Source organism: Trachypithecus francoisi, unplaced genomic scaffold, assembly GCF_009764315.1.
Source record: "Trachypithecus francoisi isolate TF-2019V2 unplaced genomic scaffold, Tfra_2.0 Lachesis_group11, whole genome shotgun sequence".
In the NCBI taxonomy this organism is placed as follows: domain Eukaryota; kingdom Metazoa; phylum Chordata; class Mammalia; order Primates; family Cercopithecidae; genus Trachypithecus; species Trachypithecus francoisi.
Genome location: NW_022681456.1, coordinates 32765404 through 32789910, shown reverse-complemented (window position 1 = coordinate 32789910; position 24507 = coordinate 32765404). Strand labels below are relative to the sequence as shown.

The 24507-nt window shown below is 39.6% G+C and overlaps 1 protein-coding gene across 2 annotated transcripts in view; it reads left to right on the top strand.

Annotated features, from left to right (window-relative positions):
• Positions 1-24507, top strand: part of NR1H4 (nuclear receptor subfamily 1 group H member 4) — an 85375-nt gene that overhangs the window by 4672 nt on the left and 56196 nt on the right. For both annotated transcript variants that reach the window (XM_033220918.1, XM_033220917.1), the window contains exons 2-3: positions 14170-14304; positions 15115-15247. In XM_033220918.1, the coding sequence (XP_033076809.1) occupies positions 15169-15247 (79 nt within the window). In that variant the 5' untranslated portion in view covers positions 14170-14304; positions 15115-15168. The remainder of the gene's footprint in view (positions 1-14169; positions 14305-15114; positions 15248-24507) is intronic.

The following is a 24507-nucleotide window of genomic DNA, read 5'->3' as shown; positions in this document are numbered from 1 at the left end:
AAAAAAAATGTGCCACTCTGGTGCTAGTTGTTGAAAGTAGAGGAGGCTGCGCATGTGTGGGGGGTTGGGGGGAAGAGGTATATGGAGGCTGTCTGTACATTTTGTTCAATTTTATAGTGAACATAAAACTTCTCTTAAACATGTATTAATTTAGAAAAATCTCTGTATTTTGTATATGTCTTTCCTAGAGAGAGGTTTATAATTTTCATAGAAGCTCAAAAATGCTGTACAGTCCTAAAATTGTTTTAAGAAAATGAAGCAAACCCTTCTCTTCTAGAGAATCTAAATATATCTGCTTATAGCATCTGATTATATAATTGGCAAAATTGAGGACAGGAAATGATACCCTAGGAGACTGACATATCTTAATGTAGTCACTGTGTTAAAAGCTACAACATTATAACTAAGTCCAAAATATTTTTTGACCTTCCCCTAGCCCCATTCTCCTCTACTTCACTGTTTCAATGTTAATACAAACCAAAACACTTTAATCTTGTTTAACCACTTCCTAATATTTGATACTATAGAGCATAGTTCATTTAGTCATTCCACTGTTGATGGTTTTTTAGGTGGTTTGTTCCCTTTCTGCATTAGAGGCAATGTTACAGTGAACATCCTGGTACACACCGGCAAAGATTTCTCTAGGAAAGATACCTAGGAATTAAAATTGCACTTTATTTTAATATACACTGCTAAAGAGCCCCCCCAAAAGACTAAAATCTATGCCCCCACTAGCAATATGTGAGAATACATATTTTTATACACCTCAAATATTATCAAAGTTAAAAATTTTTGATAATCTGATAGGTGAGAATGGTATTTAGTTATAGTAATTTCCATTTTTCTAATTATTATTAGTTTCAGATATTTTATGTGTTCACTGGCCACTTGTGTTTCCACTTTGGTGAACTTCCTTTTCGTATCCTTTGCCAGTTTCTCTCTTGGATTGTTTATCCTTTCTGTTTTTATTTATAGGAATCATTTATATATTGTTTGTACTAATATTTTTGGTGTTATTTATGTTGTAAATATTTTCATCCATTTTAATATATTTAGCTTTGTTTATAATGCCTTAATCTCTGTCTTATATTTCAATGTTCTCAAATGTATTCTTTTCCTATTTACTTCTTATTTAATAAAGTCCTTCTCAATCCCCAAATCCGTAAAGATCATAAATATATTTTCTCCCAATAATTTTATAGTTTTCAAAGTCTTTAATCCATCTAAGATGTATTTTCCAAGAATGATGCATAAGGATATCTTCATTTTTACCCTCAAAGCATAGGCAATTTTCTTGCCATGATTTCTTGAATGGGTCATCCATCTTCCACTGATTTGAGCTGAGTCCACTAGCTACAGCATAGACAACTACTTAGGGTTGCTCAGAACACAGCATGCTATTTTCCCTTCCTATAGCCATCCCTGTTGCGTGCCATTTTCCTAGCCTAATGCCTGTTCCTTCAAGATTAGGTTCAGGAATCAACCCTCCATGCTCAGAAATATTTCCCTCATTCTCCTCGCTATACCCTTGTTTAAAACTCATCAATTACTTCCATTTAGAAGAACATCCAAACTTCTTACCATAGCCCACAGGCCATACAAGAGCTGCCTACTCTCAGACTTCATCTCCTATAGCACCTTCTTGGCTCACTCATTTCCAGCCTCACTGGGCTTGTGTTGTTCTTCCAACACTCCAAGCCCAGGCCCTTAGCTTTTGCTGATCACTCTGCCTGAACTTATTTTCCCTTTGCGTGACTTATTCATTCTTGTCCTTCACATCTCAGTTCGAATGTCCACTTTTCAGAGAGCTCTTCTCTGACTGCCCTCTCCAAAATAGTGTTCAACTACAACACTGTATCCTTCTCTTTTACTTCCTTATTATCCTCATTAGAAATCCTATTATTTGTTGACTTGTGTATTATTCACTTATCCCTCTAGAATGTAAGCCCTCTGTCTTACCTACCACTGTATTTCTAAAACCTAGACCGAAACTTGGTATACTGTAGAGAATTAATGAATATTGGATGAATGAATGTCCCTGCTTGGGCTCCTGATGGCACCTGTGCTTAGCTCTGTTGTAGCAATCCTCACACTACTATAATTGGGTTTTTCTTGCCTGACTTTTCGACTAAGCTTTCTGAAAAGTCATTATCTTTTACTATGTCCAGTGCCTGTCAATAAATGTACGCTGACTAAATAAATGAGTGAATCAATGGGAAATTGATGTTGAAATGCCATTTTTAAAGAGTAAATACCTTACCACACATAGCTAAAGAGACCAACAGGCACATCTACCATACTAGAGGGAAATCTTAGATCTATGAGTGTATTAGAAACATTTCTATCTTCCAAGTAACTACAGGAGACAGTTTTACAGATGGTTTCATGATTATAAAAGGACTGCCACCTTCCCACCTCCTATGGGAATTTTCTTACCGCTCTTCCAGTTTCCACTAACGCGTCTCCTTGCTGCCCTTCTAGCCTCAGATCATCCCTCAATCCCAAAGCCCAGGCTATATATGTTAGGGATTTTCTTAGAGAGCATCTCACGTCTAGGTACTGATTTCTCTGCCAGTTATTTATTTCTTTGTAACAACCATCCCAAAGCTTAGTGGCATAAAACAGGAATGCTCCATTAATTCTTATAGTTCTGTGGGGCAGTTGAGCAGCTTCTCTGCTGGTTGTGCCTGGGTTCACTCATGTTGCTCATTCAGATGTGAGATCAACTGGAATGAAAGAACCGAGATGGCCTCACTCATATCTGGGGTCTTGATGTGGCTGTCAGCTGCGACAGTTGGAAGAGCTGGACTTCTTTCTCCATGAGATTTTAAAATCTGGGATATCTGCAAACAGTATGGCAATCTCAGGGCAGCATTCTTAGATGTGGAAAACAGAAGCTGCAAGGTTTCTTAAGGCCTGGCTTGGAAGTCCCACAACCTCACTTCCACCACATTCTGTTGATCAAGGAAGTTATTAGACCAGTTCAGGTCCAAGGGCTAGGGAAACAGACTTCGTGCATTGATGAGAGGAGTGGCAAACTCACATTGTAAGAGCGTGTGGAAAGGAAGCAGTTGTCGTGGCCATCTTTGCAAACAATTTACATGAGTAAGAGGCACAATATTTCAGAAGATCCAATGAAGTATTTGAAAAAGATGACAAGTTAGTCACGGAGAAAGCATTAAACAAATAGCTTCTTGACCATTTTGACTAATGTACATACATGAAAAAAGAAAAAACAAACTTTCCTAATTAGGAAGAGCCAACATTTAGAAGACAACCACCACAACAAAACTATTCCTGGTAGTTCTAATGGAAGAGAAATTAACAACGGGAAATTTGGGAGATTAATTAAAACTATTTGGGTCCAGCATGGTGGCTCACTCCTATAATCCCAGCACTTTTGGGAGGCTGAGGTGGGCAGATTTCTTGAGCTCAGGAGTTCTAGACCAGCCTGGGCAACATGGTGAAATCCTGTCTCTACAAAAAATAAAAAAAAATTAGCTGAGGCCAGGCACGGTGGCTCACGCCTGTAATCCCAGCACCCGTCTCCACTAAAAATACAAAAAATTAGCTGGGCATGGTTGAGGGTGCCTGTAGTCCCAGCTACTCGGGAGGCTGAGGCAGGAGAATGGTGTGAACCCGGAGGTGGAACCCAGGTTGCAGTGAGCCGAAATCACGCCATTGCACTCCAGCCTGGGCGACAGAGTGAGACTCCGTCTCAGAAAAAAAAAAAAAAATTAGTTGGGCAGGTGGTGCATGCCTGTAGTCCCAGCTACTCAGGAGGTCGAGGCTGCAGTGAGCCAAGATGGCACCACTGCACTCCAGCCCAGGTGAGAGAGACCCTGTCTCAAAACAAACAAACAAAGAAACAACAACAAAAACCCTGAAACAAACAGTTTCTGGGGTGGTCGACTCATGTATAAAACGGTTCCCATGGGGAGACTGAAAAGGCTATTACTTAAGAGATTTCCAGTAAAAATGGTTACCGTTCACTAATTAGTCTACACTGTGGGGAAGCAGACTTAGTTGTTAGGTTTTTTTATGTGACAAAAAAGACTCCTTCTTCGGCTCTTGTGTGTGTTGTGTTGTATGCCTCTATTCACTAATTTCTGTCCTATGGCCCAAACAAGACTGATTCTAAAGGTGGTTATCTAGTAGGGTATATTATTCATTCACTTATTTATGTATTAGTTACTTTATTTATTTATGCAACCATTTGTTCATTTACTCAATTAACAAGAATTTATTGTGCATCTAAGATGTACCTGGTTGGCATTGTGCTAGGCATTGGAGATCCAATGTAATCTCTCCCAGAGCTGCTGGTCTAATGGGAGAAACAGAAAACCAAATCCACAAAAACAAAGGTTGAATTACTGTCGTAACACCACTACAAAGAAGAGATACCCAGGGTTATGAAAGTCTCCTGGAGTTTGTGCTAGTCAAGGAGTTGAGAAGCAGGGTTAGACCTAGAGCTAGGCAAATGAGGCACTGAGGGTGCAAAATTTAAGAAGACATTCACTTCTGGGTTCCTGGTCCTAGAGGCCTCAACTCCAGGTGCTTCTTCTACATCTAGTTGGAAATAAAGGTCAGCTGTTGTTTGGGCACCATTGTGTAAGCTCCAGAGAGCAGAGAAGCTTCGAAAGCTGTGGATATCTGGTTGATGCAGGTACTTTTATTTATTTACTTATTTATTTGTTTGTTTGTTTGTTTGTTTGAGACAGAGTCTCACTCTGTCAACAGGCTGGAGTGTAGTGGCACAATCTTGGCCCACTGCAACCTCCGCCTCCCTGGTTCAAGCGATTCTCCTGCCTCAGCCTCCCAAGTAGATGGGACTACAGGCGTGTGCCACCATGCCCGGCTAATTTTTGTATTTTTAGTAGAGATGGGGTTTCACCATGTTGGCCACAATGATCTTGATCTCTCCACCTCGTGATCTGCCCACCTGGACCTCCCAAAGTGCTGGGATTACAGGCATGAGCCACCGCGCCCGGTCGATGCAGGTATTTTTGATGTATAGACCTGAAGGAAGTATGCCTTTCAATGGAGATTTTAGAAACAGCAAAAGAAGTTTGAGAAGAAACAAAATAATATTGTGGGTAAGCCCTGTTCCAGTTTACCTGATTGATTTGTGCATGTGAACAGCTAATGCTGAATGCCTTAGCAGAAGTGACCTTACAGAACTGCCCAGTGACCTTCACTAAGGATTCCTTAAGAACGTGTTTCCAGACCAGGTGCAGTGGCTTATGCTTGTAATCCCAGCACTTTGAGAGGTCAAGGAGGACAGATCACTTGAGGTCAGGAGTTCGAGACCAGTCTGGCCAACCTGGTGAAACCCTGTCTCTACTAAAAATACAAAAATTAGCTGGATGTGGTGGTGCATGCCTGTAATCCCAGCTACTCGGGAGGCTGAGGCAGGAGAATCGATTGAACTCAGGAGATGAAGATTGCAGTGAGCTGAAGTCGCACCACTGCACTCCAGCCTGGGCAACAGAGCAAGACTCTGTCTGAAAAAAAAAAAAAAAGTGTTTCCACCCTTCGGGCAGAATCTAAGACTTCCTCTGAGCATAAAAAGATGATGGTTAGAAAACCTTCATGTTTTTTCCTGCCCTTTAAAAATGGATTACATAGATATCCAACAAAGTGTATACTTTGCTATCAACAACTGAGTTCATTTGAGACAATGTCACCATGAATGATGGCTTGATGTGTAGAGTTCATAGTGAACTAATGCATGTAATCGGTTTTTATCTTCATCCTCCAAAAACTAAGATTCCTCTATCATCAGAGTCAAAGTTATTTAATTGCAGCAGTGTCTTTCCAAGGTCTCCGATTGCAAGTGGTTTATGCTAAATCAGAGGAGCTCCATACACCATGAACTTCCCGTGACACACAGTATCTAAATAAGTAAATATTGATAACCAGAAAGTGGGAGTCCAAGCTACCAGTAACTATGTGTCTTATCACAATAAAAACAAACAGTGCATACCATTTCTGAAATAATTCCTGAGTCCTTAAAGGAAGACTTAGGTTACAGCATTTTAGAAATAAACATTTTGTTCCTGCTTTCACCAATACCCAAGGCTTAAACTTTGTATCATCGGGTTGCTGCTTCTCCTTCCTCCTCCTTTTTGTATGGCATACACAAGTTCCTTCCTTCCCGCCTGTACTGACGCCACACAGGTTCCTTCCTTCCCACCTCTACTGATGCCACACAAGTTCCTTCCTTCCCACCTGTACTGATGCCACACAAATTCCTTCCTTCCCACCTCTACTGACGCCACACAAGTTCCTTCCTTCCCACCTGTACTGACGCCACACAAATTCCTTCCTTCTCACCTCTATTGACGCCACGCTGCTATGCACTCTGGTCATAACACAACAACTTCCTGAATGTTTCTCCTTCTTTTACTGCTTCCCCTCCCCAGCCCACCTTCTCACTAGAATAATCGTAACTACTGATTTCATTGTGCCACTCAAAATTTCCAGTAGCTCCCCACTGACCACAGTTAGGCTCCCCAAACATTTTATGGGAAGGAATTACTTTTTCCTCAAAGCTTTAAGAATGGTGTGTAGCAAGGGCGAGGATGTGTGAGAAAGAGAGAAGCCCTGTATGAACTTACATATTTTTACATAGGAAACTTTCCATATATAATTTCATTCGATCTTTTTCATTGTGAAATATTTTCAACATGCAACAAAATAGAGTAATATAATCAAATTCCTTGTATTTATTGCTCAACTTAGAAGGAGAGTATTACAGATATTATAGATACTCCCTATGTACCTGCCCACTCACATTCTGCAGTTCTATTCTGAATATGAGGCTCATTACTTTCATCCACGTCTTTACAGTTAAGGCAAGGATCACAGGCGTTTTCTACAAAGGATAGACTGAATATCTTAGATTTTGCAGACCATATGGACTGTATTGTAGCCACAGTAGTTAACTCTGTCACTGTAGCTTAGAAAGGAGCCATAGACAACAAGTAAACAAAAGGGCAAATCTGGTCTTTGGCAGGCTGGGTTGGGTCTGAGAGTCATAGTTTGCTGATCCCTGCAGTAGGTAACAGTAATAATATGTAGCACTATTTTGCATATCTTTACATCAAACTATATGTATTATTCTGCAACTTGATTCTTTTGCTCAATATGATGTTTTCCCATTTATTCATATGAACACATCTAGTTCTAGTTCATTTTATTTTATTTTAGTTTTTAATGTTTTTGAGGTGGAGTTTTGTTCTATTGCCCAGGCTGGAGTACAGTGGCGCGATCTCGGCTCACTGAAATCTCCGCTTTCTGGATTCAAGCGATTCTCCTGCCTCAGCCTCCCAAGTAGCTGGGATTACAGGCGTGTGCCACCACCCCTGGCTACTATTTTGTATTTGTAGTAGAGATGGGATTTCACCATGTTGACCAGGCTGATCTCAAACTCCTGACCTCAGGTGATCCACCCACCTCAGCCTCCCAAAGTGCTGGGATTACAGGCATGAGCCACTATGCCCAGCTGCTAGTTCATTTTATAGTCATTTATTTTAGTTCAGATTATAATTATTTTAATTGCTGTATAGTATTCAACTGTGAATGTGTAATTTATTTATTGTATCCATTCTCTCTTTGATGGACATTATGCTGTTTCCAATTTCTTACCATTGGAAACAATGCGGTGAACTTTTTTTATACATGTCACTGTATACATATATTTGAAAACCTATGAAAGGTTCACTTTTTAGTCTTTACAGCAACCCTATTATTTTGATTTAACCCCCCAATCAGGGGAGCCTTTTGGTGGTAGTGTCGGGAGGAGGTGCTGATTGAGCAGTTACAGGTCATGCGTGAAGCTACGGAAGGTCAGAACTGGCACTCCACCCTTAATCTTCTCATGTCTCATCCCCAGTAATATTTATACTAGACCAAAGCTATTATTTCTGCATATGTAAAACATTGCTAGCTATGCAAAGAGAATACAAAATAAATATAAGCAATGCTTCCTCTCTTCTAGAAGTTTACAATCTGGTGATATAGTAAAGACAAAAGAGATGAAGTCAAAGCATTAATTACCGTACGAGGAGGAGGGAGAGAAAAACGACAAGGAAACATCCATCAACAAACTGGGACATACGGGGAAAAATTGATAAGACTGAGAGGTATAAGAACACATTTGAGCAAATGGAGACATGCTGTGCCCTTGAAAGGCAAAATTAAATATCAGAAATGAGCAGATTTTCTCCCTAAATATCTACATTTGGCACCATCTCAAACTCCCAAAGAAACTTTCCTTTTTAAGAATGTGATACAAGATGTGATAATTTTATCATAGAAAACAAGCGAGAGTATCTTAGGAAATGTTGAAAGAGAATGATCAATAATAGGAAGGGATGATGATACTGATACAAGAAGTAACTGCATGATCAATGGAAAACTAAAGTCTTAATCAAAGAAGCATTATAAACCAATGGGTAAGGGAAAATGTACTCAAGAAGCAATTCTGAAAAAAAAAATTCCACCTTGTACCATAAACTAAAAATAAGTAATAAAAGTAACCTTTAAAAAAATCTGATATATTTAACTACATACAATGCAAAACTTTTTAGGTAAAGGTAATTTAAAGGCATGTAGTAAATAAAATAGAATGCTAATACACTCAACATACAATGAACTCTGCTAAGTCAATAAAAAAAAGAACACTTCAATAGAAAAATGGCAAAGGAAGTAAACCCAAAATGGAAACTGTCACAGATAGCCAATATAGTTGTAAAGACATGTTTTTCAAACTTACTGCTAATCAGAGAAATGTAATTTAATACAACAAGATAGGATTTATCACCTAATAAATTAGAAAAAATTGTTCAAAGTGAGAGTGGGTGATGCTCATAAAGGTATGACAAGAAAGGCACTCTTATTTACTGCTGGTGAGAGTGTAAATGGAAAAAAAATGATAGAACACAATTTGACATTTTTTATGCTTTGCTGTATTGCCTCAATTTTCTGCAATGACCCTTTTATTTTAAAAATACTTTAGCTTAAAAAATAAATTTTAATAACTTTTCAGGAAAACAGTGCATGAAGGAATTCTTGAAGTTGGGGTTTTATTAAGTTAACAAACTATTAATTGAGACTGATTAAGCTAATAGAGGAGGCAACTGGCTAATCCATCCTGCATCCACCCTATCCTTCTTCCAAGACAGGGGTGGGGAGTGGGGGAGTCAGGGGGAAGGTAGGGAAGTGAGCATGTTCAAATCAGATCTTTTTCTTTTCTTTACCCACTGATTTTTTTTTTTTTTTTTTTTTTTGAGATGGAGTCTTGCTCTGTTGCCCAGGCTGGAGTGCAGTGGTGCGATCTTGGGTCACTGCAACCTCTGCCTCCCAGGTTCAAGTGATTCTCCTGCCTCAGCCTCCTGAGTAGCTGGGATTACAGCAATCTGCCACCACACCCAGCTAATTGTTGTATTTTTAGAAAAGACGGGGTTTCACCATGTTGACCAGGCTGGTCTCAAACTCCTGACCTCAAGTGATCCACCTGTCTCGGCCCCACAAAGTGTTGGGATTACAGGTGTGAACCACCATGTCTGGCCTTTAGCTGCATTTCTAAGGAGATTTGCTTCCTCTACTTCATGTGTTTTGCCAACTGTTGACCATGGCTATCACCTGACAGTGTTGTTTTCCTTTCTTTCTTTTCTTTTTGAGACAGAGTCTCACTCTGTTGCCCAGGTTGGAGTGCAGTAGTGCAATCTCGGGTCACTGCAACCTCTGCCTCCCAAGTTCAAGTGATTCTCCTGCCTCAGCCTCTCGAGTAGCTGGGATTACAGGCCCGCGCCACTGTGGCCGGTTAATTTTTGTATTTGTATTATCCTCATGTTGGCCAGGTTGGTCTTGAACTCCCAACCTCAAGTAATCCACCCACCTCAGCCTCCCAAAGTGCTGGGATTGCAGCTCCCACTGCGCCCGGCCATGATGTTGTTTTCCTTTCTGACCTGGTGTTCTCTCCTCTGCAATAGACTGCTTTCTCTACTTGTGCCTTTTGGCATGGAGAATGAGCTGCCTCATTTGTAGTGACAGTCTAATGGACAAGGCATAGTTTTGATTAAATGGGTACTCATAATAGCTAGTCATAAAGTAAATCCTGAAAACTTAAAAAATGTTTAAAATCTTAAAGTCACTAGAAATGAAAAAAATTCAAGTTTATATACATATTTTAGTGGCAGAAAATACGATAAAATGTCCAATAACAGACTCTCACTGTAGACATATGTTACCTTAGGATAAAATTCTGCCGTGAAGTGAATGGAATGAAATATAAACTTGAGGAAGAACAGGAATGATTAAAAAGTTTCCAGCTGTTAAAGAATAACTTCATCTATTTCTTAAAAGGATAAGGGAGGGTATAAAGTTGCTGTGATATTGAGATTTAATCAAATTATTTAAAAGTAATGCAACAACATGTAAAAATGTCAATTTTTATAATATGTCAGAAATTATATTTCTTGCAACTATTTTATTTTTTAGTGAAAGACATTAGATGTCAACCCAAAAAGTGTGTTGAAGGAGCATATTGTTTTTCAAGGGTCTTTTAAAGGGTAAATGAGCTTATTCTCAACCTATAACATGACTCCTTTTATGGAAGGGAGGATTTGAAGGAAAAAAGAAAGACTTCAGAGCTAAAGTCAAGGGTCTCCTGGGAGTTCTTCTATTGCATTTCCTTCCCCGACACAAAAGCGAAGAGTATTAGAGAAAGAAGGGCACCGAAGTAACCGTAATTAGACAAATAACGTATATGGAAGCTCTTGGCAAATAGGCTAAAGCTGCTAATCTCAGTAAGAAGCTGTTAAGAGGTAAAGAAAATCTGACTATTATGAGATGTATTTAATTAACTGGGTTTATATCCCCAAGGTACTCTTTACATTTATTAATAGTTTACCTCTAATACTACTTTGATTGTTTGAATCCCTTCTGTTATTTGTTTAAGACAGGGATTAACATACTTTTTCTGTAAAAGGCTAGATAGTAAATATTTGTGGGTTTCTGAACTGTGCAGTCTTATGTTGCAACTACTGTACTGTACTCAACTCTGCACCTGCAGGGAGAAAAGAGCCATAGATATATGGCTCTTTCACTCATAAACAAGTGAGTGTGGCTGTGTACCATTAAACTATTTATAGGCACTGAATACGAATTTCATATAATTTCCATGTGTCATGAAATATTCTTCTTTCAGTTTTTTTTAACCATCTGAAAATGTAAACCCTTCTAAGCTCTCAGGCCACACAAAAACAGGCAGCCGACCGGCTTTGGCCTGCAGGCAATAGTTTACGAACTCTGGTTTTCAATACAGTATTTAAAGGCCCTTTTATACTGAAAAGTGAGAATATTCTGGAAGGATACACAAGGAACTAGCCATTGTAATAGCATTTGGGTAAGGGAAATGGGTGACTGAGCTGGGAAGACTTTTTTCAGTATACTATTTGAATTGTTTACCACGGGCTTGTGTTACCATTTCAAAAATTAGAGGTTTTTTTTAACACCCATTCAGGAATTGTAAACCCAATGAATCTGACCTGAGTGGACCCTGCTATCTGGATTCTAGAGAGTTCTGCTGTTAGCTAATCAGGGGCATTCACATGGTGGGTCTCCAATCAGGGATAATAACTTAAATGATGCAGAATTAGGGGAATTGGACTTTTCATTTGGAGAGCAAGTGATAAATTATGTCCTAAGCTTTTTTGCCAATAGGGCTTATACCATTTCTCTAGGAAGAGCAAGTCAAATGTCATAGAATTTGGCAGAACTAAGCAAGAAAAACAATAAATGCAGGTAATTTAATAGAGCCAACATTTCTTGAGGGCTGACTGTATGCCAGGCACTTGATTTGAAGGTGCCAAGTTTATATATGAATGTATTGAAGAAAATATATCACAGGAATCCAAAATGAAGATGAGTGTGCCTGGAAAATATTAAAAAGCTGTAACGTGCGGTGGAAGTACAGGGGAGCTTGCTGAACATGGCTCAAGGTTAAAAAAGAGACAAGGCGAGCACAGAGGGAAACCTTAAGTCAGAGTCACAGAGCTGTGATATTCTATTTTTAAAGACCAGAGGAAATGGGTCTTAAGTTACAGAGTATAAGCTTGGGTTGAATATTAGGAAAACTTTCTGACCATTCACATTGTGAGTTCCTGGAAAATATTATTATGGGAAATTGTGGAATTTCCTATTCCTAAGATAGGAGAAGCTCTAGAACAATAATTGCCTAAATTTTGATGCAGAGTGGGAGTGTTTAAGTCCATTTATCATACAATATACAGGCATGTATACACATATAGTATCATGATTCATATATGTTTTTATATATACACATTATATATATCCTTATACAATTGATATGTACATACTGAAATTTGAATTTCCCTAGTCCTCAACTAGCTTATGAGTATGAATGAGGTCCTGTTAATAACAACAACTCAACATTTTTTTTTTTTTTTTGAGACTTTAGCTCTGTCGTCCAGGCTGGAATGCGGTAGCATGATCAGAGTTCACTGCAGCCTCGACCTCCTAGGCTCAAGTGATCCTCCTGCTTCAGCCTCCCAAGTAGTCTAGCTGGGACTACAGGTGTGCATCACCATGCCCAGCTAATTTTTTAATTTTTAGTAGAGGTGAGGTTTTGTCATGTTGCTCAGGCTGGCCTTGAACTCTTGGGCTTCAGTGATTCTCCTGCCTTGGCCTTTCAAAGTGATGGGATTATAGGCAGTAGCCACTGTGTCTAGCCAGAAACTCAACTTTTACTGAGTTACTCTTCAGGACCTCCAGCTCCCTATCAGAGCCTCCCTCCCTGACAACTCCCCAGTTATTTCAGGAGTGCCTTGGGGTCTCTTCATGTTTATAACTAGGTCTGCTCTGGCTGTTCCTTCAACTCCATTTTGTGTCCATGGGGCAGAGCAGTGTCCAACCAGTAGTCATGATTCCCCTGCTGGGCACCTCTGTTGCCTAGCCCTCTTGGGTTCAAAGTTCCACTGTGATATATGGCAGAGTTGTTTGAGGATGAGGGTGAGGTTGAAATGAGCTCTCTCTCTTCTGCTTGTTGCATTGGAAGGATCTGCCTTATATCTCAATGTCTCCAGACTTCATTTTTATTTACAACCCTTTTCTTCTCACCTCTGGGTGGTAGGAAGGTCTCCTGAATCTAGTCTGGGTTGGTCAAACACAGCTACACTGAATATTACACATATCTCTAAGGCTAAGGCTTTCCTTTGGGGTGAAGTTCATGGTCCTTAGCTCCCCATGAGTTTAGAATGGATTTTCTCCCACCAAGCCCCTTATATTAATGGATAGTAGAGTTTGGCAGTAGGGCATGGTGGAATTTGATAGGCTATACCACTGGTTTACCAAAGGGACCCAGATATGCTTGGACCTGACAGTGAACACAGTTTGTGTCTCTTCTCAGGAGACTCTCCCTCATTCTTGCTTCTTCAGCTGGTTCCCTTCTGGTGTTTTCCCATCAATGCAGATTGCTCTAGTATCACCTATCTTTAAAAATTGCCCTTGAAACTGCATCCTCCTTCCGCTACTTCTCTATCTCTTGACTCCCTGTCTCTTCACATCCAAACCTCTCTGTTACAGCATCCTGTTCTTTGCCCTCATAAACAGCTTTCATGACAATATATAATCATCTGTGTATTTGTGTGATTATTTGTTTAATATTTATTCCTAATAAAGCTTGATGTCATGGATCATGAATGTTTATTTTCCTGTTGCCATTTTATCTTCAAATATCTAGCACAGAATTTAGTGCAGAATATATACTCACTGAATATTTGTTGCAAGCATGAATAAATGAATGAATGAAGCAAACAGTTTTCTGGTGCACTACCTTCCCAGAAGCCAAGTGCATCTGAAACTCACTTCTGTTTGAGCTAGGACATTTGGTGAGTGAGAGAGAAAGAGAGACATGAATAGTGGGGAAATACTAATGAAATACATACTTATCCAAAAAACCCACTATATTCTCTTCCTGGGCAGCAAATATAAATAGCTATTTATTTGTAAATAAAGTCATGTCTTGGTGGAGACAGAAAAAAAAGGTTTGAAAATCATCGTCAGAAAACAGCTTGGGAAAAGAGATTCTGATAGCACACATTATCACTTTTAATTATTTATCCTTTCAAATTACTTCTTTAGGGAGGTAGAAAACATTGTGGAAGGAGTGAAAGAAGAAAAGAAGACCTAGAGACATAGCTCAAAGTGAACACTGCTTCTCTTGGGTTCCTGGATTTCTTCTGGACATTTCCTCAAGATGAAACCTCAGACACTTTGGTGAGATTTACCATTATTTTTCTTTTTACTGTATCTTTTTAAAAAGCCCCAGATCAATACATGACCAAGGTAGATCATGACAGTGAAAATGAAAGCCCCTGAAATGTCCTCTAAAAGGCAGATATAAGGAAGATCTCTGATTTTCTGATCTGCTGACATAATGCCTAGATAGTAAAAAAAAATTCCAGTAGGAAGTGGCTTTAAATCACTATTAATATTTATAAAAACCTATTCTTCTTTAGAATAAAGTTTAAGATAATGAATCATGGATTCATCTGATTTTATTTTATTTATTTTTATTTATTTATTTATTTTTTGAGACGGAGTCTCACTCTGTCGCCCAGGCTGGAGTGCAGTGGCGCGATCTCAGTTCACTGCAAGCTCCACCTCCTAGGTTCACACCATTCTCCTGCCTCAGCCTCCCGAGTAGCTGGGACGGATTCATGTCATTTTAAATCAAGGCCTTTTATATTTGTTTCTTTTTTCTAATAAAGACATAGTCAAAATGTCATCGTAGCTTGCCCAAATCTCCCAAGGGCTGAAATTTGAATGAAAACATATGTTTTTTTTCAGATAAATTAGAGAGTATCTCTCATAAAAGCACATATCTTGGGCAGTTTTATACCCAATGAGGTATAAAAATGATAAATATTGAGAAAAGAGATATACAGAAAGGCTATAGTAAAATGCATTCAAAGGGAGCCATTTGTACTCTTATAAACGATCTCACTCTCTCCTTCCCTAGCTTTCCTAACCAACCTGTCCCCCATCCCCACAGTCACAAACTCTATTTATTTATTTTCCTTTCAGGAGTTTTTTTTGAAGGCCACCATAAAGAAAGTGTATTTCAATTGAAAAATTTGGATGGGATCAAAAATGAATCTCATTGAACATTCCCATTTGCCTACCACAGATGAATTTTCTTTTTCTGAAAATTTATTTGGTAAGTTGTCAAGTTCATTTGAATGTCACTAAGAATAAACTATGATTTGGGAATACATGAGGAAATGCCTAGATGATGAGTCCAACCCAGGGTCAAGAACATGTTTTTGTTCCTTCTAAGTACTTAATCAATGTTAGCTACTCTGCAAGGTTAGAGGTAGATTGGACCTTGGATTCATAGAACCTAATGGTCTTCATTTTTATAGATGAGGACTGCAAAAGCTTTGTGAATTGCTCAAGGCCATGAGGCTAGATAATTAACAGAGCAGCGAGTAGAAAGCGATTCTTGCTCTAAGGCTAATTCCAATATTATTATAGCAGGTACTAAACTATGAAATCATGATTCTTATGGCTTAATATGATACCTATTAAAGGCTGAGTTTACTTAGGTTATAGCTGGGCAGATTTCCTTTTGCAGTTCCTCCGGTGCTGGGGGATCTATGGCACAGTGTCAGGATTAGTCATTTAAGCAGGATTGAGGACGAATTGTACTAAGTAGTTTTCAGTAGATCTGTAACTAGATGATACCATAAAATGATATATTGCTCCACTTTATGCATTTATGAAAAACATCTCATTATAAAGAGTTTCAACTGAGAACATTAACAAAGAGTCAGCCAAGGCAATATTTTGGGTGGGGCAGGGAGCCTTTCTGCCAGTGTTAAAATAATTCCCTTCTGCATAATGGCCCTGCTGGGAGCCTAGGATGCTCCCAGTTTTCACCCTACGTTAATATATGGGCCACGATATACCATAATAGTGAAAATGCAAACACTAGAAGTTCCTCAAAGTTCAATGTATGAAGGCATGACCGCTTATTTGCTTACTGATATTCCTAGGACCTGTTAATTAATAATTTGTACTGTTACCTATTAGTCATTAACACTTTAGTGTGTGATAGTTGATTAGGCCATTTCCAAAAAGGGGTCATTATTTGTAATAATTATTTACATGTCTACCTGCCTCCATACAGTACAAATGCATTTAAGGGCAGTGACCATATTTCATTAATATTTTATTATTCAGTGCATATTTAGTAGGCACTTGATAAATAAGAGTCCAGTAATAAATAATAGAAAGGAAAGGAAAAAGAGGTTTAGGGAAAAAACAGATGTTGATCAGTAACTCTCAGAGAGACCAAAGGCAGCAGTAATTATTTATTAAATGCAGTTCTCCCAAGTACTTGCTGCATCTTATTTCTTCCAGTTGGCTTATCTTCATCCTGTAGGTGCAGTCAAGGGCAGTGACAGGCCCTGCCTCCATGTCTAGCCACTTCACCATTTGCTTCTGTCCTGCCTCCCCTTCTATGGTTCCTCAGAAAAAAATCAATGTATAGACATCTTAATGATTTTTTCTTCTAGCAATCAGAACTCACAGAATAATTAGGACTGTTGGCACATGCCACAGATAAAGAAAAATTCCACTTAAGATTTTTTTTTTTTCAAATAAAAACTGCCATTTCCTGCTGGAAAATTTTATGACTGTAGGCTGAGATTTCTGAGCTTAGGCTTCATGATTCATAAACCAATCTATTCAGCTCCAATTTGTACACAAAAAGAAAATTGTAGGGTTTTCCTTACAAGCTAGCCCAATTTTTAGCCAGCACACAAGATTTCAGGGTGATTTCCGCAGCCATAAGGTGAAAAAGATGTCAGTAAATACGGAAAAAACCATGAAGATGCCGTCAGGTTAGAAGCATCTAAAAATGATTGCTAAGGAAGCACTGTGCCTTCTGCTTTTATGGTGTGGTTCTCTCCTCTCTCTCTTTTGCTGGACCACATTCTTACTCCATTTCCTAACACTGCATTTAAGGTTTCTGAGAATATATAGCATGAGCTGCATGAGCTGCAATGCAGAGCTATAATTCTTCGCTGGAGCATGTTCCTCAACTCTTTATCTGGTCCCCTCTTCTAGTAAGCTAATCTGACCATGTGTGACCATTAGGACTCCTTTTCCTTTTCTCCACTAGGCTGTAGATCCAAGTCTAAGCATTATTTTCAAATCTCTTTTCCCTAGGCCCTCAGTCTCACACCACTTAGCATACCTGAGCTAGGCTGGGTGTGGTGGCTCACACCTGTAATTCCAGCACTTTGGGAGGCCCAGGCGGACAGATCACAAGGTCAGGAAATCGAGACCATCCTGGCCAACATGGTGAAACCCCATCTCTACTAAAAATACAAAAATTAGCTGGGCATGGTGGCACATGCCTATAATCCCAGCTACTTGGGAGGCTGAGGCAGGAGAATCACTTGAACCAGGGAGTCGGAGGTTGCAGTGAGCCAAGATCGCGCCACTGCACTCCAGCCTGGTGACAGAGCGAGACTCCATCTCAAGAAAAACAAAAACAAAAACATACCTGAGCTAAAGGTATGCCAAAGGGGAGGATGAAGAAAATTTTGATTCCTTTATTTCTCTTCCTCGTCTTCTTGTATGTCATGATGACACTGATGGTTTCTATGGCCCCTTCTTGTGTTTAGAGTGGAAGGCACCAGGGAAAAGACTGGCCCATGAATGAGTAGCCCACAGGCCTAACTCAGTACTCCTGGGTCTAAGCTATGCCAGGGGTTCAGAAGGGTTAATCCATGGGTTCAACTGCCCAGAAAGCTGGACTCTTTTCCAGTGGTTAACTGTGTATTCAAAACAGCAGTCATGTTGTTACAATAAGGGCAAACCAGGTTAATGGAATAGTCTACGGATAGCTGTCATTTCTTCTCTTCAAATATCGGGCACTGACAATATGCTGGGCCTTAGAATAAAGCAGGGAATAGGACAGGCAAGATCCTAGTACAGAACAAACTCACAATAAACTTGTAAATAAATCAATAAACAAAATAATATTTTTTTTTTATCTTATTTGGACCTAAAGATGCCCAAGGTAGTGATATATGCTATGAAAGCAACAAAATAGAGTGATGCCCTAGTGTCTGGAGGGATGGGCTGCTCTAAGTGGTATAGTCAGGAAAGGCCCCTGAGGAGTCCACAGTTGAGCTCAGCCTGAAGAGAAGGCAATACCAAGTGCAAAGGCCCAAAGTCTGGAATGGACTCAGAATGGCCTTGTCTTCTACTTGTTTTTATTTAGGGGTAGACAACTGCTTTCCCATTAACCAGCTGTGCAGCCTTGAACAACTCACTCAAGTTCAATTGGTAAAGGTAGATTATCAGGCTGGGAATTCTAGGACCCCATCTAGGTTAAACATTTGAGTCCACAAAAATGCTACCGTTGTCCATGTCAGGAAGTGGTGACTCAATGGTACTCACCTGGTACATGGCTCAACAAGTCCTTCTAAGGTGGTCCTGGGCATGGTCCCCTTCACTGCAGGTTATTATAAAGGCCGTAATTCAATGACATCTTTAAGGCATTTAGAAGGTGACCTGAAGACAAATACTGACAAGCACTCACTATTGGGTGCTGGAGACACTAATGACCTTTTCAGTGATAACTTGCAGCTTCTTCTAGAGGTGACCATGGGCCTGTCACTCTTCAAAGGCTTTGCTTAGAGTGAAGGGGAAATGTCTTCACCCCTGTAATGTTTATTCCAAAAAACAAAGCCCAAATGAGGACTTGTGTGAAGGCAGTTTATGTGAGAGGTGATGGGGTAGTGGAGGCGAGGGAGTGGGTGATGCAACAGGGAAGGAGGGAAAACAAAAGAGGTCAGTTGTCAAGATCCCTGCTGTGGGTGAGGCCAGCTTGATGCCACTGGGAGTAGCACAGAGAACTGTCAGCAGAGGGGTCAGGGACTGGAGCATATATTAATATTAACTGGCCCCTGGCTCCTGTTGGTTGAGCGTCACCCCAGGCGGCATTAACTCCCCGCACTTCTGGACTGTTTTTGAGCTCAGGCCAAGCTGTCTCCTGTGAGATTAGAGAAGTCCTGGGCAGAAAGCATAGGGATGGGTGACATGCTCTTGAAATGATAGGCGGTCAGCCTGCGGTCATCATCTGCGCTCGCAGTTGCCACAGATATGGCCCAGATCAGAGATGGACTGAAGGGATGTGACAGCACCACTAGAAAAGGAAGAAAAGAAACTTGGACAGAATGGAATTAGAGAGACGGGGGTTGGAATCACCTCCGTGAAGTCCTTTAATTTATTCTGTTGCCAGACAACCCTGATAAATCCAGATGGGAATCTAGCCCGTTGGTAACTGAATCCACATAGAGGCCTGGGGGTGGAAGGACACAGTTACCACACAGAGATTCGTCTCTTTTCCTCTGGGAGATCCTGCAAGCCAGGAAGCTTGGTCAAAGATTAATTTAATGGATTAAAAAACGCGTCTCTGTTGAATGAATAAGGCAAGGTTTTATGCAACTAGTGCATAATAAAAAGTAATAATGACAAAGTCCACAGCTACCCACCATTTGACAGAGTGAATATGATAGGAGATGGTATATTAACTAAAGTCTATATTTACTTTTAGCAAATTATGGTTTAAAAACTCAAAACTTACAAAAACTTAAAGACTAAATTAAGAGACAAAGCATTCCAACAATAAGAGAAGAAGCAAGAGAAAGTACAGTCTTATCCTCCCACAACCAATGCTCCTGGCACAGTGGTTCCTGATTCACGTAGCACAGTGACACTGGGAATGGCAATCTCAGAGGCAAGTGAGATTCTCTGAACTTCAGTTTTCGCTCCTGTAAAATGAGGATAATAATGTCACACTTCACAGGTTGTTGGGAGGAAGGAATGGGCTGTATGGGAAAGTGCTCTGTAAGCTGCAAGGCATCCTAAACTGTTACAATTAATCCAGAGTTTGAAATGTAGTTGTTACATTTTAAATTGTTGATAAACACCATTCCACTCATTAAAAGAAGGAAGTACTGCTAACCTCAACATTGTGGAGTGCAAAGAACTTTCAAGGAGCCAGAGAGAATCAACAATATGTAAATAAGGCTGGGCACTTTGGAAGGCCAAGGCAGGCGGATCACCAGAGGTCAGGAGTTTGAGACCAGCCTGGCTAACATGGTGAAACCTCATCTCTACTAAATATACAAAATGAGCTGGGTGTGTTGGCGCATGCCTGTAATCCCAGCTACTTGAGAGGCTGAGGCAGGAGAATCGCTTGAACCCAGGAGGCGGAGGTTGCAATGAGATGGGATTGTGCCACTGCACTCCAGCCTAGGCGACAGAGTAAGACTCAGTCTCAAAAAACAGAAAAAGCAAACAATATGTAAATAAATTTCTGGGTACCCTAAGGAGGGAACACACATTCTATCTCACGTTTGCATTATTACATTGTTAACAACAGCTTTGGAATCCATGTCTTGTATTGCATTTAATATTGTATCTAATAGTCTTTCCAGAACCCCATTCTGATTGAGGCCTAGCAAGTGTCAGGAAATAGATCCTATACAATCCCTTTTACTTCTTTTGGCTATTTTTCATTGCCTTATGCTTCACTCAGCTGTGTATGTCCATTTTCTCAGGGTGTGCTTTATTTCTTTATTTTTATTTTTATAGAGAAAGGGCCTTGCTGTGTCACCCAGGCTGGAGTGCAGTGGCATAATCAGAGCTCACTGCAGCCTTGAACTATTGAGCCCTAGCAGTCCTCCCTCCTCAGCCTCCTCATGCTTTCTTTGTATCAGAATACACTCACTTTGAAATCTGCTTCTTCTCTATGATTTATGCTTAAATTAAAAGAATCTTCCAGATGTTACAGAATCAGTCAGATGTTTTAAAATGCAATTAAAGGTTTTGAAATACAGTTTTGTAGAATATATCTGACATTTGATTTCAGGTATTTTTCCATCTCACTGAGTTCAACTCAAGTGAATGTAGTTCTGACTTCTCGGGTGAATTAAAGTTGAAAGTTTCCAAAAGATGGCGAGATACCATTATCTCAGATAAAATGAAGCTTTGCTTTAGCATACTTGAAATATTTTGTCACTGCTGTTTCTTCTCCACAGCTCTTCCATAGCTGCAAGCAATCTCTAAGGTATTTAATTTACTGTGACTTTGGTTTTTTTCTTTCCCAAGGAATCTCAGATCTGGTTCTCTTGTTAGTGGAGTAAAGAAATGGGAGAAGGAAAGAAATACTGAATGAGCCTTTTCTTATTACAAAATAGATTACTGCTTCTTTCAGCTAGGGCTTGCAGAGTTTGGAAAAGGTGTGCAATGAGTCAGAGAGTTGGCCAGTTGGTGGGTGATTCCACTGCAGTCTAGGCCTTAGCTCTCAACCTTGCAGGCTAAGAAACAGATTCTTAGGGATGCAAGTTGAAAAGGATTGACTATAAAATCATATTGCAAATAGATTAACTTACAACAATAAAAATAACTGTAATGATAACAGCTAGTATTTCTTGAGTGCTTTATAGAAACTCATGTGTCAGATATCAAGCTAAGTACATTTTAGATTTGTTAACAGATTTCCTGGGTTGATTTCAATCTCTGCCATCTACTACCCTGTGGTCTTGAACAAATTCCTTAACTTTGTGCAAATTACTTGCCTTATTTAATAGGGTGATAAGAAGAATGCCTGACACATCACAAGTACTCTGTTTGCCACTAAAATTCACTCTCACAACACACCTATAAGGTAGGCACCATTAGTATTCCCCTTTTATGGTGTGAAAATGAATATTTAGTGATGTTAAATAATGTGCTAAACATTCCATAATTAGTAAGTAGGCAACTGAAATATAATCAGGCAAGGAAACAAAATCAAATGTTTAAGTCTCCAGGCTTAGAGAATACTTCTATTCACCTTCTCAACTGGGAAGGTCTTTCAATAAGATTATCTTCCTTTAAAGCCTGCTGACCATGTCTGTTCTGAGGGATAGTTCTCAGAAAAAAAGCATTGCCAACATTTACTCTGGGACCTCCCTTTTTTCATGCCTTCATAACTGATGTCCCCCTCAGCATGAGGGATACAACATTCACAGTGCTCCCAAATATTGTGCCAAACAGTGCCATCAGATAGAACTTTCTGTGATGAAGGAAATGTTCTAGATCTACTTTGTCCAATACGGTAGCCACTATTCACATGTGGTTATTGAACACTTAAAATGTGACTGGTGTGACTGAGGAACTGACTCTAATTTAATTTAATTTAATTTAATATTTGAATAGCCTGATATGGTTTGGCTCTGTGTCCCCACCCAAATCTCATCTCAAATTATAATCCCCACATGTTGAGGGAGAGACCTGGTGGCAGGTGATTGGATCATGGGGTGGTTTCCCCATGCTGTTCTCATAATAGTGAGTGAGTTCTCACGAGATCTGGTTGTTTTATAAGTGTGTGGTGCTTCTCCCTTCCTACTCTCTCTACTGCCGCCTTTTGAGGACATGTTTTGCTGCCCCTTCACCTTCTGCCGTGATTGTAGGTTTCCTGAGGCCTCCCCAGCCATGCAGAACTATGAGTCAATTAAACCTTTTTTCTTCATAAATTACCCAGTCTTGGATAGTTCTTCATAGCAGTGTGAAAAGAGACTAATAGACATACATAGCTAGTGGTTACTGTTTCAGACAGCAGATATATTCAGGGAAAAAAAATCAATTTTTAGGGAAAAAATAATATGAGGCAGTTGATCATCCATAAGAAAAATGCAAAGGGACCCAATCTGTCTTGTTATGAGAATATTCTGTGTGAATTTCACTCAGCAACAAGGGTTTCCTGGGCCAACTAAATAATCCTGCTCATTTCTTATCTAGTATAGATGTTTCTGAGGGCAACCGACAGGTCCGTTTATTTTGGCCAGTGAAAAACTCAGTGGAAAATTCTTGAAATGGAAAATTCTGAATCATTCGTCTAGCTTCATATCCTTTGGGTAGCTCTTTCACCTATGATCCTCTCAGGGCAAGGATAGCTCTGGGATTGTGAGGAGGGGAGAATGAGGTCAGAAGTAAACTGAGGACTGAAAATGGCTTTGCAGATGGTGACCATTGATCAAGCAATTCAAACTGAAATATACCTATAGACCACCGCTCTTTTCCTCTTTCTTGGTAATTACAGCAAGTGTACCTTAGTTTTTCCACCACGGGATTTTGAGTCAGAAGACCTGGGTTAAAGTCCCAGCTTCATACCTTACTAATGGGATGACTGTAGACTATAGACAAATCATTGAAAGACACTGAGTTTAAAATATATATATATTTCTAATATATATATATATATTTAGAAATAAGCTTAAAGATAGTGGAAATTAGAAATAATACCTCCCTCAAAGGGTGCAAGTGAAGATCTGATGAGATAATGTGTATGGAACCACTTTGGAAACTTGTGAAGGCTATAGAAATGTCTTAGCAATGATTATTCCACTTGTATAGCTCACCTTTGCCTTTTAAAACTGCTTTCATATTTACTATCTCATTTTATCTTCAGAACAGGCCTAAGTAGGGCAAGAATTATTATCTGTGTTTTGCCATCTATTGATGTGGACAAATGGGGCCCACAGAAGCTGAGAGACTCACATAAGGTTACACAGTGCATCTGGCTACGTTATGTCTGGGCTCTACCCTGGATCAACTGAGTCCCCTTCTAAAGCCCTCATTTTTAAAAAACAACCAATAGACTTAAACTTGATGTCCAAAAGTTATGCTGCAGAGTAAAAAATAGAATTATTCCTGTTCAATAAGCAACCCAAGGTACAACATGAGTCCAAAGCTGAGCAATCATAACATCAACATAGTGATGATGGGTAGCCACCTGTTGTGCTAAGCATTTTATAAATACTATTTTAGTTAATAATCACATATAATTCTTTGAGGTTATATAGTTATCAACCTCGTTTTACAACCAAGGAAATCAAGGCAGAAAATGGTTCAGGAATTTGTCCATTGTCCACAGAGCCAATAAGTGCCAAGACAGCCTGGATGTATTAGTTTGCTGGGGTTGCTATAACAAAGTAACATGCACTGGGTAGCTTAAACCACAGAAATTATCTCATAGTTCTGGATGCTGGAAGTCCAAAATCAAATTATCAGCAGGGTTGGCTCCTCCTGAAAGCTGTGCGTGGAGGATCTGCTCCACGGCTCTCTCCTTGGCCCACAGATGGTGGTCTCCCCTCTATGTGTTCACATCAACTTCCCTTTTTGTGTTTCTGTCTCTAACCAAATTTCCAATTTTTATAAGGATACAAGTCATATTGGATCTTAATTTTAATTTGATTTTCTCTGTAATGACCCTATCAACAAATAAGGTCACATTCTGAGGTACTGGGGTTTAAGGCTTCAACATATATACATCCTCATCTTACAATGAATGGTTCAACCTACTATTTTTAGACTTTACAATGGTGTGAAAGAGACACTTTCAGCATAGCT